This window comes from Durotheca rogersii, assembly GCF_024521655.1.
Source record: "Durotheca rogersii strain YMJ 92031201 chromosome Unknown GGS23scaffold_81, whole genome shotgun sequence".
NCBI lineage: Eukaryota > Fungi > Ascomycota > Sordariomycetes > Xylariales > Xylariaceae > Durotheca > Durotheca rogersii.
Window position 1 is genome coordinate 47080 of NW_026251312.1, and position 18348 is coordinate 65427.

Consider the following 18348-nt stretch of genomic DNA (forward strand, 5'->3'; position numbering starts at 1 on the left):
ATATGAGGTGGTTGATCAGGGCGATAAGCCTGGATGTTATTGCCAAAGCAGACGGCAGACTTCTGAGTTTGTTATGCGATGAGCAAGGGGAACTAAGTTGCCCGAGTATCGGACCAGTTGTGTAGATCAACAGTTTCTCATGTATAGAGATGTTGTGCTTGAGGTTATGGCCTCGACATCCCACTCCAGTTGCCGTTGTCTTCACAAAGGAGGGGAATTCCTTGGCTGGGCTGACAACTGGCGCTAGCAACATAGGCCTGCATACATCCTGAAGGTAGATACTAACATCAATAGGTCGATAATCCAGGACCCATCTCCAGAGCAACAGTACATAGTAGATGTACGGATTCTAACGAATGACAGGTAAGCGATTGACTATCCAGCTCTTGGTTCCACTACATAGTAGTCCCAAGCACGCGTGGACGAGACGATCTAAGACAATCCTCAAACTACCCTTGTCCACATCCCGACCCGTTCTCCTGGGAAACCTTCCCATTCGTTCGTTCCACGACCGTACAGATGTCCTCTGACATAATAATGAATGAATTAGAAATCAGTAAGACCCAATTCGAGTAAGCGTATACACTTCTCGTTGTTAGAACGAAAGCCCTGAGTGGCTGGGCAATCTTGGAGTAACCCAGATTACCAAGTTCGCCATCTTGATAATTCACTGCTTGCTTGCGGGATAATCTAACAAGCCTAATAGAAAAGCGAGGACATAGGCGCAACTACATCCCGACCACTGTTTAGCCCATCTTCTAACTCCTGTGGGGGAACATCCGTGAGCCTGGTAACACCTCTGTCCGCCTTCCAGAAGAGGTCATGACGTGGTCAACCGCGTCGAGGAGCTGGAGGTCAGTGTCAGGCGCACCTACTATGTTGACGGCAATTGGTAAATACTCTTTTTTGCCCGTAATCTTTGATGGGTACGACCATTCCCCGATAGGCACAACAACATCCGGCGAGCCGAGAATCGAGACAAGAAACAGTTCGTCCAGTGCAGATTGGCTCGTTGGCGATTTCTTTACCTCGTCTCGGTAATTGGGTTCTATTTTCTGGATTGGAAGCACCACCAAGACACTGGTATCCGGAACAGAAAATATGTTGTCCAGTAGCCAGTTCTTATAAATCTGCAGACGCGATTCGGCTTCCTTATATTCTTCTTCTGAAACCGCTTCTCCCTTGCGCCACCGATCTTGTACGTAGGGAGTGACATATGGTTCGGATCCGTGGTTTTTGTCCACGAACCGTTCACGAAACTTATCAGTCGCGTGAAAGAAGGAATAGTAATAGGTCTTTTCAACTACTCCGTCCAAGTACCATCTCAGGTCCTTAGGCGTGTTTTGCGGATGAGTCAATTCCCATCGGTCCGTGATAGATAGGTTTTCGAGAGGCGCAGAGAGATATTTCTGCATATCCTGGACGAAGTGGTAAATGCAGTTTCTTTGTTTCTTGCCGGATGCCGAAAAGTATTCGGCGATAAAGACGATCTTATAGTTCGCAGCAAGACGCCCACGGCTATGGGACCAAGCCCTAGCAACTCTAGTCAGTGTGCTCAGACTTCTCGCAAACACGCATGGGGTGTCCCATTGCGTATATGTCGTTATCATGCCATCGAGATAGTATCCTTTATGGGACGGCCGAAATTCCCACACGCCATTAACCAGGGCCGGCCGTCTCCCGCTCCCCGAAGTGTCTGTCCCAATAGCTGCATCGACCCAATCATAGGCCGCGACAGCAGCTGCACTCCCACTGCTACTCCCTGCCGGCGACTGGTACCCGTCGCCTCTGGGGTTGAAAACCGCGTGGAAGTCCACAGATTCCATAGGCTCTTCCCGGGAGATCATTGAGCTGAGCTTAGTGAAGCCGAGGATCTGAGCATTATCCTCTAGGAGTCGCCGCACCACTAAAGCCGTGAAAGAAGCCTGTACTGAACAACTATAGTATGACCTATTTCCTAGAGAATTCTCCATCCCTTTCAGGAAGTAGCAGTCCTTTATAGCAATGCGTAGCGGTTCTTTCTCGCCTGATGTTGGATCATACCAGGACCTGGGAGCGGTTGCAATACCGAGGCTGTTCTGGTACAAGCTTGCAGTAGGAAGCTGCTTGAATACAAATTGACTGCTAAGATATATGTTAATAAACTCCGCACGAAGCTAAAAAGCCGTAATCTTCAGATTGACATACAGATCAGCCCCGGGACAGACCGTGGTCGTAGGGTACACGGCAGCTTGGAAGGCATTGTTGATATCGGTCCGAATGCGGAAAACAGGTTTTAATACGCCCCCTATATAAAGATACGGCCCAGGACGAAGGAGTGCAGTAATCTTTTGATCATCCACAAATTCGCACCATCGGGCTCCAAGACTGTGCAAGTACTGGGTTACCTCTAAGCGGAACCAGGATTTCCAACTGGAAACGTTCGTGACGAGGATCCCGTTTAAAAACCCGTCTTGCTGGTACACGTCACAACGGCTCAACCTCTCCAGTTCGAGTTTCATCCAGTGCTTGCTGAGGTGTTGACCATTGGGTTTCTTTATGACCGTGACCAACGCTGTATCATGATGGCGGCATTTCCACGGGAGCTAGCTAAAATTAACGCCAGTACTAAACATATACTTGTTGTGATCTTACCTGTGCGCCGTCTAAAGCGAGGTATTCGGAGTTATTCAGCACAAACCGGCAATCCTCCTGTAATAGAAGATTTTTACGACCTTTTTCCCTAAGAGGTTCTTCATCGCTCAAGATCTCTCCGCTCCCAAACAGTCGCCGGATCACGGAGCTAAGCGATAAGGGACTGCACCAGATCATCATTTTTCTAGCTAATAATACCTACAGCGAAAACGAGAAGAAAAAGGGCGACTAGGAAAGAAGTGTGGGTGTGCTGAGCAAGGAAGATCGAGTCTCTCAAAGATGAGGCTCTTAGCGAGGCTCTCATCAGTAGTATGAGCGATTTTTCTGCAATTTCATAATGGCGTTCCAGCAGACTCTAGCAAAGCCGATGCCGGATATAGCACGTACTCTTGTATAAGTACTTAAACCATTTAATCTAGTGAACTCTCTGTATGGATTTGTGTACATCCCATGGTACACTACTGCGTCTGCATTCTCAACCCAACACATTACAGGATGGAGGTCGTCGAAGCCGGTGAAGGTAGTTCACAGACATGATACCACACTATTCTCAAGTACTCCATTTCTCGGGGACTTCCTACTTATATATATATATGCCAGTCTTTTCGTGTTGATGGAATGGCTTCCTTCCTAAATCCTCATCCACACACCTCATTCCTAGCTCGTTCCGAGGACTCTCTAATAGTAAGTCGAAAGTCGTTGAAAACGACTCGTGTCGACCCTGAGGCTAACCAACGTCAGAACCTCGAATTACCTTTACGTATCGCTATGGATTCGCCGGGAATCAAGGCGCAACCCTGGATGGTCTATTGGTATGAAAGAGCCACTGGGGCTGAGACCACATACGAGACAAAGATTGCAGCTACCGGCACGCGCCATGGGTTCGTTAAGGGGAAGGAAGTCTTGGTGGACGGGAACATGTCTGGCCAGGCCCTTAATTTCGTTCCCCGGAAGCCAATCTCCCAGGCTCATATGTCAGAGTGAGTCCTGGGGCCGGCAGCCATATGCTCCGCCGCATCTTTGGCAACTATTTCGATAAAAACCCGTAACGTGTGGTGATGATGGTTAATGAAAGGCCTCGGAATCGTGGGAGCAGGCGATGCTACACTATCGTTGATGAACTTAGATAATAAAGTAATACCTCTCGTTAGAATGAATAACGACGTTAGCAAAGACGATAGAGCAACTGCATGTAACCACACCTTGGGCGGAAACGCAGATATCATGGCGATGACCGAGTAGCGTGGGAAATAACTCTTCAAGCAAAACAAGTATCGTGTACCTACCTACATAATTACGTGCTTGCCTATGTATTAATACATACCCGGACGTACCCAAGTTAACCCATCGGGGTAGTATTACCTATATATTGCTTCCTATGAGTTCTCACACCACGGCAAGCCTCTTTATTGTTGATTAGTCGCTGTAACTACCATCAGAAAGTGTCTGCATTCCGATACTACCGTACCATCCTGTCCGGTGTGGATTGACCAGAGCTTTGGCGTGGGGCAGCAGAGCAAACCTGTAAGTCGTCCGCTCGAGGGTACACCGGTTGGCACCAAGTCCTCCTCGAGGCTACCTATGGCATGCCTCCCTTTTCCGGTGTCTTTAAAGGCACATGTGCACCGACTGATCGTTTGTCAAGCACACCACGAGGTTGAATCGCTGGCGGGACCGGCATGGGTTCTACATCGTATTCGGTCCCATCGCCTCGGTAGGCTGGGGCTGCGTTGAGGGTAATATACCTATCGTAAAATGGTGACACCAGCCTTAAGGCTACAGATGATAAGGTCTTACTCAACGCCGGTGGATTTTATGTGATGGCGCAAGGTAACTCTAAGGGCGAGGGAAGAAAGCTCACCGGGTGTGGCACACAGTAGGGCTCCTCTTATCACGGGCAGCCTTTTTCTTCCCCATTCTATTATCCGGTAAGCGAGAGCCTAATCAATATATAGACTGTAATAGTCACATGGGAATTCTTACCTTGTAATAAACTTATGCAACTTACCAGGGAAACGTAGGTAGGCGCTTACGTCGAAGTTAGGTATATGTCACGAGAAAGTCATGTAAGCCTAACTCTAGACAGGAGTTGCAGATGTCTGCATTACCCCGCGACAGAATACGTATCCGTGAGAGAAGCATGCCAGGGCCCCCCTTCGGGGGGCCGTAGGGGTTTTAGTTTATTTACAGGATAATTAGGTTATTTACGATATTATTATCAATTATATAAAACGTAAATATGTATCCTATCTGTAGGATAGTTATAATACGTTAAACCCTTTATCATACTAATTTATGTATAAGGGTAATTCCTTTATAAAAATACCCTTACAAATAACCCTATAAATAACATTATAAATAACCTTATAATTACGTAGTCATTTAAAAGATATTCTATTTTTATTAGCTAAAAGTTCGTATAGCTATTTAAAGAAGATATATTTAATAAACCCGTAGCAAATGTAACGAGATCCTTATTTACTTACTAACGTATCTATTTTTTACCTGTTTTAATCCTATTAATATAAAATACGTCGAAGCGCTCCGCGCTTCTCCAGGTTTTCGTGCCGAAAACCTAGAACCTCTCCGAAGGCTAGGGAAAAAGGGGTAAGTAGGAATCGACGCTTGATTGAACTGCGAAAAGGGATTGATTAGTAATCGATTCTTGATTGAACGGGGAGAAATTAACCTGGATTGAACGGGGAGAAACTGGCCTGGATTGAACGAGAAACTGACCTAGATTGAACGGGAATAAACTGACCTGGATTGAACGGGGAGAAACTGACCTAGATTGAACGGGAAGAAACTGACCTGGATTGAACTGCGAAAAAGGATTAGCAATCGATTTTTGAACGGGGAGAAACTGACCTCGATTGAATAGGATTGAAATAGGTAGGAAATAGGATTGAACGCGTAGGTAAATAGATGGACGCGTATGCTGCGGTTTTATTGGATGCATCCCTTTTAAGCGGGTCATACGAACTTTTAACTAATTAAAACGGCGTATACGAACTTTCAGCCAATAAAAACAGAGTTTCCCCCAAATGATACCCCTTTACAGGGGTATTTACAGGGGTATTTAACCCCGCAATTAATCAGCATAACAGGGGGTTATGCGTATTATAACTATCCTCCGGATAGGATAAATTAATTTAGGTTAATTTTTCTCCGTTTAATCTAGGTTAGCTTTTTCTTAGTTAATCTAGATTAGTTTCTTCATATTAAATTTAGGTTAGTTTCTTTCTATTTAATCTAGGTTAATTTCTCTCTATTTAATTAAGAATCGATTATTAATTAATTCTTTTTCATAGTTAAATTAAACCTCGATTCTTACTTACCATTTTTCTCTAATCCCTTAAAGAGGTTTTAAGTTTTCGATAGGAAAACCTAGAGAAACGCGAAGTACTTCAGAATATTTTATTTATACTTTACGGTATATGGGTATATAAAGGATACTTTAATTAATGTATAATATTAATTTAATTTATTATTATCTTATTATTACTTTAGTACTACTATTATTCATTTATAATTTTATATATAATTTTATTTCTAAATTCTAATCTTTATATCACATTTTAATTTTATTAAATATTATATCTATTACGTAAAAGACTATCTATATATAGCTCTTTATTTTTTCTTTAATTACTCATTTACCTACCTTAATTTCTAATTTACTTATATAATATAACTCGTAACTTCTTATTATTTACATAAAGGTAGTTTATATTTTCTTTATTTCTTTTTCCTTTTTAAGTAGTTAGTTAATTTACTTTCTTCTTCTTATATTTTATTACTTATAAAGTAACCTAAATACTTACGTAGCTTTTCTAATTTACGTAATAATATTTATTATATTTATTATATTTATTATATTTATTATATTTATTATATTTATTATATTTATTATATTTATTATATTTATTATATTTATTATATTTATTATATTTATGTTACGTAGAGGTGGCTCCTTAGGTTGCCCCTCTTTGTTACTTACCTTAGCAATAGGAGCTCCTATATATTCGCTCCGTTACTTCCATTCCTTTAGCTCGTTCTTTGATAGATCGAAGACCTTTTTACATTCTTTTTACTCCTCCTTCCGTTACTCGTAAGATAGTTCTCCGCGCGCGCTTTCGCGTACGTAGCTCCTTTATATAACTACGTAATAGTTATAAGCCCGGTTAGTGCTTTAAGGACCTCCTTCCTTCTTAGAGCCGTAAGGCGCGCGCGATCTTCCCGTTTCTTAGAGCTTCGTTTCCTTCTCCTAGCTCTCAATGCCTTCGTCGCTCGCCCTAGAGCTCGATTAAATCGAATAATAAGAAAGACGGCAGGGAATAGCTAGAAAAACCCTCGGTTTCTCTTTTTCTCTCTTTCTTTTTCTCTGGCCGACTAGCGTCTCGGCGAAAGAGATAGTCGCTCTAATAAGTAACCCCGTTTCGGAATCGCCCTTAACTAACTAGCTACGGCCTTAGCTCGTTTTATACGGGCTTTAGTTCGCCTTCGGGATAATCCGACGTCGGAAAACGGAGACTAAAAAAGGCGGAGGAGATAGCTCGGGAAGGAATAAGATCGATAATTAAGGATCGGTCTCTCCGGAAAAAGCTCTAGAAAGTAATTAACTCTCGCTTTTTCCGCCGCCGTAATAGTCTTTTACTATACGGTAAAACGGCTCTAGCTCCTTAAAGTACTGCCTTCTTATTATTTTAAGCTTTTCCCTTCGTTATTAAGAATAGCTCGAGTGAATAAGAAAAGGAAGGGAATTAAGGGCGTAGATTAACGCCGCGAGCTTTTAATTAAGCTACCCGTAGCTAGAAGGCGAGTATTAAAAGCGTATACCTCTTTAGTAGGACGCCGTTTCTTAGAGCACTACGAGTAGCTATCGTAGCTCTTCCTCTTTAACCGAGCTAGAGCTTGGTCCCTTCTTCGATAAGAGCTACCTAGTACCGGAGTTCTAACGATATCGAGGGTTTTTACACGTATTTATCAGCTTAATTAGCGGCGTTCGCAGGTCGAGGCGTACTTTTTAAAAAAGGACCGGATCCGCCTTATAATCGTAAATCGATTATCCCCGGAAGGAATTACTCTCGGGGTTTTTTAATTATTCTTTAACCGGTTATACTTAAATTAATCGACGGCTTATAAAGTACAACGGAAGAACTATCCCGTATACCTTCTTATAAGATTACTTTAAAACTTAATTTAATTAAGTAATAAGGTACGATAGGAAGGCTCCTAAGGCCCAATCTTTCTTTTAATATCCTTCGATTTCGTTCCTAAGAAATAAGCGGCGACGAGTTACTATATTACGATAACTCGCCCTTAAGAAACGAATAAAAGAAAAGGTTATTTATTATTAATACGGATACTCTTACGCCGTTTAGAGTTATTTAATAGTATTATTTCCGAGAGTATTTTCCGGGGGACCTCCCGTCCTACGCTCCTTTAAAAAGGGTTTCTTCGGATAGTCGTTTATCCTTATTAGTAAGGTCCGTATAACTAAAGAGCTATTATTTATTTATTATTAAAGAGCTTAGCGATTATATCCTTCTTACTTTCTTATTAATAAAAAAGCTTTAGCGAGAGGTTAACGTATCGAAAGAAAGAGGTATAATTCTTCTTCGGAAAGTAACGGACGACGATATCTACCGGGCTCGCGAGAAAGCAACCTATCCGACGCCGATTAACCTACCGGGCTTCGCAAAAGAGCGACCCGCCCGGCGCTTTATTTACTAGGTTCGTACGAGCGACCTATCCGGCGTATACTAACCTTAGGCTTACGTATATATACGAGAACGGCCTACCTAGAAAAGCCTTTCGCTGCGTATTTCGAGGGCTAATAACTTTAGAACGAGCTCTTTCTTTTATTAATTAATTTTCGAGGTAGCTCCCTTATATATAGTAAATAACTCGTCTTTATTTTCGCGCCGTATATAGCTTTATTACTCTACGTAAGAAAGTAGTTAACGCCGTTCGAAAACGTCGTCGATTAAGGGATATGTTACGTAGAGGTAGCTCCTTAGGTTGCCCCTCTTCGTTACTTACCTTATATTACGTAGATCGGGAGAGCTACGTAGACACTAAGGTTGCTTCTTAGAAGTAACAGAAGGTGGGAAGAAGAAGGTAAATTAACTAACTATGTAAGAAGGAAGGAGATGAATAAAGGAGATACGAGCTACCTATATATAAATGATAGGGAGCTACGAGTTATATTACGTAAGCGAGCTAGGAGCTATGTTAGGTAAGCGAGTAACTAGAGAAGAAGTAGGGAGCTATATATAGGTAGCTCTTTACGTAATATACCCCCTAGTTAAGCTCGCGATAGCGAGCTTAGCTAAATAATAATAATAGCTTAGCCGAAGGACTCGCGATAGTTAGCTTAGCTACCCTTTTAATAGAAGTCCTAAGTTAACTCGAGCTTAACTCGCCTCGCTAGCTCTTCGGGGTAATATATTCGTCGCTTTAGTTACTTACGCCTCCATATAATACTTTTAATAGCTTAAAATATCCTCTTAATTAGCTACTATATTAACTCTTTTTAATATCCTGAAAAAAAAGATATATCGTAGCTCTTAATTAAGTATATTTACCGTATTCGTTATACGCGTATAAGGACTCTTATTACGTGGTTTTATATTATTATTATCGCACGCGAATTCTTTCGTAGCTTTACTAAGTTAGTACCTGGTAACGCTCTTCCTTATATTCGAGTTCTTATACTATAAGAGAAAATTCTCCTACTCTTTCGTAGTAGCTCTTTCCCTTTCCTCTTTTCTTTTATAGAAGTATATTTAGAGCTAATTAAATACGTTCGTTTTTAATTCCCTATTACTCTCGATTACGAATATAACTTATATATTACTTCATTCGCCTGTATTATATTTAAGTAAGTTTTTTTTTAATTACGGTACTCCCTTGTTATCGCTTGCTCTCGTAGCGAGCTTACAATAAGGTATTAACGTAAGCTATATATTAATATAATAAGCGCGAAGCGTAAGATAAGCTTACGTTTTTATAATATTAATACGGATATAAGTAATTAAAAATTAATAACTCGATAAAATATCTAACCATTTTAACTCCTACGAGATCCTTATTAATATCGATACCGCGGTTAGGATATTAAGCGACGGTATAAGTTAATTTCGTAACTACCTTTAAATATTCGTCAAAGAGCGAGCTTACGATCCCGCTATACCCGACCGAGCTCCGGCCGAATACGTAAAGCTAGTTACTTAATTTATTATTATAAAGAAAGCTATCGTTATTTCGAGTATTCCGGATACCGCTAAAGCTATTCCTATTACTATACTTAGCGCTACCGAAGAACGACGTAATACGTTCCTCGATATTACTATCGCTCGCCTTAATAACTTTATCCGCGATATCGCGGTTAATACGTATATCTTAGTAGTTATTATAGGTAGTTTTTCTTTTAGCGCCGGTATTAATAATATTTTTATATGTTACGATAAGGAAGAAAATTTTATTTACCGATATATAAGTTAGTTTTCGTATTATAATTATTAGAAGTTATATGTCTTTAATTAATTATTTACTTTAGATTTCTGACCAAGGTTTAGTTATAGTATGGAATATTACGGAGCTTCGCTTCCTCGAGCGTCGTATAGCCCGACGTATCCCTTCGCTTCCTCGAGTTCTCTTAACCGAGCTAAAGTTTAAGGCCGCTATACGTAAGCGGATTCGTAAGGAAAATAACTCTAGAGGTAAGACTCGTAAGTAGCGAGCTCGTTATATTAAGCGGGAGTAGGTACGTAAATATCTAAAGCGAGAGGAGGTCCGTCGCGTTATTCGCGAGTAAGGGGCCATGGAATTAAATAATAATAATAATATTTCCGAGTTTATACCTCGGGACGTAGAAATTACGGATAGCTCCGTAAAAAGTAACTCCGGAAGCGATTTAAAGGTAGTTATTCGAGCTATTCCGGGATTCCGTTAGGCGTTTATTATTATAGTCGAATAAGAGCTAATAATCGCTCCTATTTCGAAAGCTTAAGCCGCCGTCGTATTAATAACTCCTAAGGAAACTATCGGCGAATATCGAATACCTATAAAGCCGTTATTATATTATTACGTAGGCATGTACCCCTAGTGGGAACTACCTAGCTTACCTAAGCTGGTTGAGCATTACTATATGTACCTATAGATTGCTCCACACTCTCTAGTAGCTTTCCTTCTTTTCTAGTGAGTCAATATACACCTTCTTACCCGCATTCCATTGCTCCCTTTGCGCGCAACCTATCAACCCACACGTAGCTCTCGCTAGCTACGTAACATATATATATTAGATATTCTTACGGAAGCTTAGAACGAGGAGGATAATTCCCTTACGGTTATTACCGCCGTTACGCCGACGCTTATTCGTTTAACGAATGCCGGCGGTTCCTTATTTCTTTTAAGCTACGGATAACTTAATAATCGCTCGTTTATCGTTAACGATACTATACCGAGTCTAGGAAAGCGCTATCGCGTTAGCGCTATCGTTATTTTAACTCTCGTTTCTAATTCGGTTCCGTTCTTTATATTCGCGTCTAAAGAATAAGCTTTTAATAAAAGTAGCGCTTTTAAATTCGAGCTAGCTCTTATCGTTATTCCTATTATTATCCGTTAATTAACTGAACTAAGCTTTATCCCGGTTACTCGCGTTCTTCGAAAGCTTTTAATACGATTTAGTTCTTAAGAAGCTACCGAATTATCGCTTACGTTTAAAAGAATCGGATAAGCTACCCGAGCTAATAATAATATAGCCTCGTTATTTCCTGTTATTACCGAGGAGTACGGCCCGCGTAATAATATCCCTTACTATCGGTATATTAATAACGTTACTTAATATCGCTCGACGGGAAAGTATTTCTAATCTCTAGCTTTTATTAACCGTTACTTACGTTATTCGCGTAGTTATTCTTACGTAGCTTTATAAATATTCCTTAAAGTTATATAAGCCTTCGTCGTAAATAAATTAATTATAATTACCCTCGCGTTATATGTTTTACTTAACGACTTATCGCCGTTTAAATAATAAATTCTAACTTTAATGTAATAAGTTCCGAATTTCCTTTATCGTAAGTCGCTTTTTTAATTATATTACTTTAAACTACCGCTTTTCGCGAGGAAATAAAGAAGTTACTTCGTTAGTATTATTCTGAATTATAACGTTAACTTATATTACCGCTTACTACTGAGTCTTTACGCGGATAAGTAACTACGGATACTCTCGCCTAGGACGATAGCTCTCCTACTAAACGTAAATAAGTTTCGACTCCGACCCGTCTCCCTCGTAACTCCCGTACTTATAATAATCGCGCCTATAGTAGAGGTATCCGATAACGAGCTACCCATATTCTTCGCCGGTTTATTTATTTCCGTTAAAGTTTATAGGTTAATATTAAACGAAGAGCTACTTCGGCTTAAAGCTTTATTCCCATTATTATTAACCCGGATATTACCGGATTAAGCTTTAAATAATTATATACGGTTTAATAATGATAAAACTAGCCGTATCCTAGCTCCGGCTAAGGTAAGTAATTTAAAGAATAAATATAACCCTAGAAAAGGTACTAAAGCCGGTAGCTTTAAAGGTCGTTAGGTTTTCGGGAGTTTTAAGAGTATTATACTAGCTTTATTAAATAAGTTAGTTCTTTCGTTAAAGGATAAAGTCTTATTACGTGTAGATTCTTTTTAGATTAATATTCCTACGTCGCTATTAAGTAAAGTATACTATTTTAAATTAGTTTTTTTTATAGTTAAATTAAAATCCTACGTTACTTTCGTATTATTTAAGAGCTTTAATATCGTTATTTCTCCTCTTACGTTTTAAAGATTAAGTAACAATTTAAAGTACTTGAATAATTAATAAAGAAGAGCTTTAGTTAGTTTATCCGCCGGTATCTGCCTTATAGGTAAATAAAATACCTCGAAAGAGCCCTTTTATCGCTTTTATCGGAAGTATTATATATTTATATAACGGAGCCTTATATTAATTCTTTCTTTATTTTCTAGGATTAATCTAATGGTTTATTAATTATTACTATAGATAGTTTATAGCTTTCTTAGATTTAGGCTAATATCCTTAAAGAAGCGCTTAAAAGCTATCGTTTCCTTAGCTATATACTTTAATCTTAGAAGCTTAGCTTCCGTTATCGACGTCGAAACTATAGCTTAGCGAGCTACCTTCTATATTACCGGGCCTTTAAAGAACGATATAATATAACCTATTACGTAGCTGGCGAGAGCTAAGCTTAAGGTAATAGGTTATTCGTAAAGAGAGTAATGGAATAAGAGTAAGAAGGTATATCTTAACTAACTCGAAAGGAAGGAAAGCTACTAGAGAATATGAAGCGATCTATAGGTATATATAGTAGTACTTAACTAGCTTAGGTAAGCTAGGTAGTTCCTACTAGGGGTATATGCTTACGTAATATATCCCCTAGTTAAGCTTACGATAGTAAGGTTAATTATAGTCCTTTGCTAACGATAATAGCCTAAGGGATTATTCCTTAGTTTCGCTATGCCTCGTTAAGGTTAATCGATTACTAGGTGCCTTATTTCGGGCTTCCCTATATTCCTTTATCCGTATATACTCCGGTTTATTACTAGTAGTATTTTCTCCTAAGTTATATACTTTTCGTATCCCTTATTTAATACTTTATAGTTTATTATAAATAAAAATCATTACTCCTATAATTACTTATATAGTTACTCGCTTCCGGTTAAGCGGTAGTTAGTTATATATATAATATAGTAGTAGTCGTTCTAGTATTAATATTAAGATTTAATCTCCTTTATTACTATTAAGGAGGAGCAGAGCGTACGCGATGCTAGAAACCCGGATAGGTTCACTCGAAGGTATACTCTATCGAAGACTATAATACGTACGATGGTCCAAAACGGATGAAACTAATATCGCTATACTAATCGAGAGACAAGGAATCTAATGTAGTTATCGTATTTTAGCTATGCCTCTTAGTCGTAGAGATATAATAGTCGCTAGCCCGAAGGCATAAGAGGTAAGGAAAGAAAAGAGGTAAAACGTAAAAGTTACTTATTCGGCTATAGCGGTACGACGAAGTAACTTAAGCGCCTATAACTAAAATAAATATATTAATCGGAGAACGACGAATCTAATAATAAAAAACGAATCTTTAATTAAAGTAAAAATAATAAAGATAATAATTTAGCTATATAATAAACTAAATAATAAGCATAGCATATCCCGTACTTACGGGAACTATAGTTACTCTATATAAGCATAAGGCCTATCGTAACGTATTACGTAATATATTAAGAGGATATATCTTATCGTATTACTATAGCCTTCTTAGTTTAATTATACCGTAAGAAATAATTAAACTAAAAAGGATAGTACGATATATTCCGATTAATATCTTCCCTTAAAAACTACCGCGAAACTTTATTCCTCCGGCTATTATCTAATTATTACGGCCGCGCCTTTAACTTTTCGTTTAATATTATAAAAGGGTCCCTTTATTACTTTATAGCTAACTTAGTCCGGTTTACTTTTACCGATCTAATCCGATCGGCGTTTTCTTTCTTTATTTCGGTTACCTTTTTCTTAGTTTCGTCCTAGCCCTCTTAGTTAAAGGGATAGCAAGGGAGCGGGCGCGTCTTAAGGATTAATTAGGTATCTTCCCTCTACCTATACGGCGTAAAGGTCTCCCCGGACTAAAAAGCTCTAATCCTTACTAGGCCGGAGGAAGGGAAAGGGCGAGTCGTAACCTTAACGAGGTCGTCGTAACGTAGGTCGGTATTTACCGATACGAGGAAGTAAAGGGGATTAGGTACTAAGGCTATAAAGGAACGGCGGACTTCGGCTTACGCGATAAACCGAACGGAAGATTTACGGCTAAGGGGCTCGCCGATCGGCGTACTTTACGCCGAGGCTATAACGTTAATAAGGTCGATTTACTTCTAGTAATTTACGGCTTATCGGAAACGCTTAACGATATTAACCCTTTCCTTTAAAACCCGAACGCTATAAAATTACTCTACTATCTCGGCGTATTCTTTTATAATATTAAGGGAATTAAAGCCCTTATTTTCTTAGGCCTAACGCGCGATTTCGATCGGTCGTTTAAAGATAAAATACGGTAAAATGCCGCTCTAAAAACCGTAACTAAAGCTATTTTATTAATTTATTAACGCGACGTAATAAATAAACTAAGGGGTTATATTAGGCTCGAGATTACCGTCTTCTTACGCTTGCCGTAATTAACCGAACGCGTACGCCGCCCGATCGAAGGCGCCGTTCCTAACTATATTAAAGTTAAATAATCTCCGGGGCTTAAGGAGGTATAATATTATAACGAAGTAAGCTTAAGAGAACTTTAAGGAATCGGTAATAATTCGTTCGAGGTTTACTAGATCCGTATAAATCGTAAAAACTAAAGTAAAGATAAGGTTATCGAAGAGGTACTAGCGGATTAAGAAGTTAAACGATCCTATCGATCGATAGCCTATCGTTTAATACGGATTTACTTCGAAAGCTACCTTCCTATCTTCGAGGTCGTAATTAATTATAATATAAAAGGCGCGGATATCTTCGTTAATAAGGTAGTCGTAACGGGCGAGGTATACGAAAGAGTTAGTTAAGGTTACCTTCGTTTACTTCTATAGCTATTAATTTATAATTCGGAGCCGATTAACGGATAGCCGGAAAGCCTAGGCTATATCGGATCCTAGCTCGATTTAGCCCTTCCCTAAATCGTAGTTATGTAAAGTATTAAGCTAATATTCTTCTATATTACTTTAATTATCCTTATTACCGTAAATCTCCCGTAGGAGTTTAATTAAGTCGGCTAGATCGATACGACGTACGTTTCTATAGACGGAAGAAAGGGAAAAGAAGGGGGAAATTCCGGTAAAGCAGGGAAAAGACATAATAAAAATAAAAAAAGAATTAGGAAAAGAGGAAAAAAGATAATAAGTTAAAGGTAAAAATAAAAATTTAAATTAATAATAAGAAAGGTAGGCTAGAAATTAATAAGAATATAATAATTATAAGGGGGGGTTTTAAAATAAAATACCTAAAGAGGAAAAAGAAAGGAAGGAAGGGAGACGTATTAACGATATAGTTAGATATATCCTTACGGCTAACGCTTTAGGAAAGCGCGTTCCCCCGTATATGTATAAAGCTATAGCAGGAGACGCGTTAGCTTATAGCTTCCTATTATATACTCTTAGTAAAGTAATAAATACGTACGTTCGTAAACTCGTAATTAAACGTAGGCTAAGGTAGGTACTATCGAGACTCTCTAAAGTACGGTACTTACGACCTAGGTAACGTATTCGACTCTTTCGTTCTCGTCCGACCTTCCCTCTTATTTCTCGTTATTTTACGGTTCTAATCTACTTCCTTTCTTCTATTCCTTAGGTCCTCTATCTTCGTTTTAATTCGTTTTTCGATTTTTCTTAATTCTAGATTTATAATTTCGTCGTTCCTATCTTTCTTTTTCTTATATATATATATATAATAAACCCTATTATTTAAAAATAACTCCTTAAACTAAACCGGGCGACCGTTCTTAAGTTATTCGAATAGCTAAAGGCTACGGGGATTACCGACGAAGAGATTACCGGGGCGTTTAAAAAGGCTAAAAAGGACGAGAAAAAGGCCGTAACGTATTAACGGATTAAATCGATACCGCCGCCGGTAAACCTAATAAATAAATAGCCCGACGAATCCTTTCGTTAATTATCCTTTACCGAGGAGTTCCGGGACGTTAATCGGCTAATCCCTAAGCCCTAGTAAGTACCGTACGCCTTATACTCCCGCCCGTTAAACTAAAGCCCGAAAGTAATTATCGGCCGGTAGCTCCGAGGTATCGAAGGGATTTAAATAATAAACTAATAGCGCTAGGTATATAGCTTTTAATATTAATAAGATTTATTAATCGAAGGCTATATTAATTAATAATAAGATAATTCGTAACGTTCGGTTTTATTTTCTAGGTAGGCCGGCGGCCGGCCGATATATCGCATAGGAAATTATAAGTAAGGACTTTTAAGAGGTTACCTACCTTTAGAGCTACGTTATATTCTTCGTCCGTTACGTCTAATTCTTTCGCAGTCGGACATTATTTATAAAGATTAATAATAAGGGCTTAGTTAACGAGTATTTCCGTCGGCTAGCGACGGACCCTCGTTACGTCGTTAGTTTATTCGTTTAATAATATAAGGTATTTAACGAGGTACCTTATTAGTACTACGAACGCCGGCTCGCCTTTTCCGATATCGCTAAATACGTAGGTATATAGCCCTTCTTTTCCTACCGATCCCTAGCCTCCGATCGTATCTTTAGGTACTCTTACGGTATTTACCTCTTTTCTATTAACGGAATACGTTATAAATTTCGGGACGAGCGATTTACCTACCTACGGGCGAAAATAAATCGTAACCCTCCTTTAATAAAGGATCTAAGCTAAGCCGTATGTCCGCTTATGATACGGGTAACGAAGGAAAAGTTATTATCTATAATAAACTTAAAGATCGCTATATTCCGGGGGTCGGGAAGCAAGTAAGTTTTTAGTTTTCTTAATAACTAATAAGTAAAGGATAAAGTAAAAGGGTAAAGAGGAAAAAAGAAATACTAATCGGCGGATATACGTTACTTCTAGCTTATTTTTAGACGCGTATTCCTTTTCTTTCCTTTTTCTTTTGCTTTTATTAATATGAATTATTTTCCTTACTTTTCCTTTAAATACTAAAATATACCTATATTAAAATATAATAGTTACGTAACATTAGGATATTAATATCCCGGATTCCTAACGATAAACGCAAAGGATAACTTATTTAAATATAAGAACGCGTTAATCGGCGTTAATAATCTATAGAAATATACTTTCTTTTAAGGTAAGAAATAGGAAAGGGTATATTTATTAATATTATAATTTAAGGTATTAATTTCGTATATAAGCTACCGGTTTAATAACCATATAGGAATAACTTCTTTCCTTTCCTACTTAAGAAAGCGATTATATATTAAGCTCCTAGGCTTTATTACTCTTCGATCGGTATAAGTAGGTCATTTTAGGATACTATAGCCTTATTATACTATAATAAGAGGATTATTCGTTAAATCGGATCGATCTTCTTAGTCCGGGTTTATCGTTAGGTATAACTTCGTATCCTTTAAGCTTTTTATTTAATATTTCTATTATAATTCGTACCTTATCGTTCGGGGCTAATTATTCTTCTTCTTCGTCGTCGATTACCGAGGGCATAGGCTCTAGGCCTCCTTTAATTTAGGAATCGTTAGTAATCGTCGATTCCTAATCCTTATATTTAATCGGTAGTAAGCGTATAATTTATTCGTCCTCCTCCGGGTTTTCTAATTCCTAAAACCCGTTAATATCTTAAATAAATTTCCGTAATCTATAGCCTAAAACCGGGTATAATAACGTAACTCTATTTAGGTTTTTAAGCTTATAACGATTATAGCCTAGATCTTCGGCGATTAGGTACGGTTCCTTTTAATAATACTTTAGTTTTACGGCTATCGACTTATTTATATATCGTAACGTATCGTATAATAATACGAGGTCGTCGGCTTTTAGGAGCTCTTTTCGTATCCGGTAAGCGTTCTTTTCGTCCTAATACCGGGTAACTTCTTTATATTTAGCCGCTAAAACCTTAGCTACGGCTAATATATCTTCCTAGCGTCTTTCGATTAAT

General features: G+C 38.6%; 1 protein-coding gene across 1 annotated transcript; it reads right to left on the reverse strand.

Moving 5' to 3' along the window:
* Positions 1 to 227: 227 nt before the first annotated feature.
* GGS23DRAFT_591205 (amidase signature domain-containing protein) lies at positions 228 to 2980 on the reverse strand. Its single transcript, XM_051517734.1, has 3 exons — positions 2635 to 2980; positions 2188 to 2585; positions 228 to 2124 (listed from the first exon to the last, which is right to left on the reverse strand). Exons 1-3 carry the CDS (start codon positions 2812 to 2814, stop codon positions 759 to 761), a joined length of 1944 nt encoding a protein of 647 aa, XP_051366954.1. The 5' UTR covers positions 2815 to 2980; the 3' UTR covers positions 228 to 758.
* Positions 2981 to 18348: the final 15368 nt, after the last annotated feature.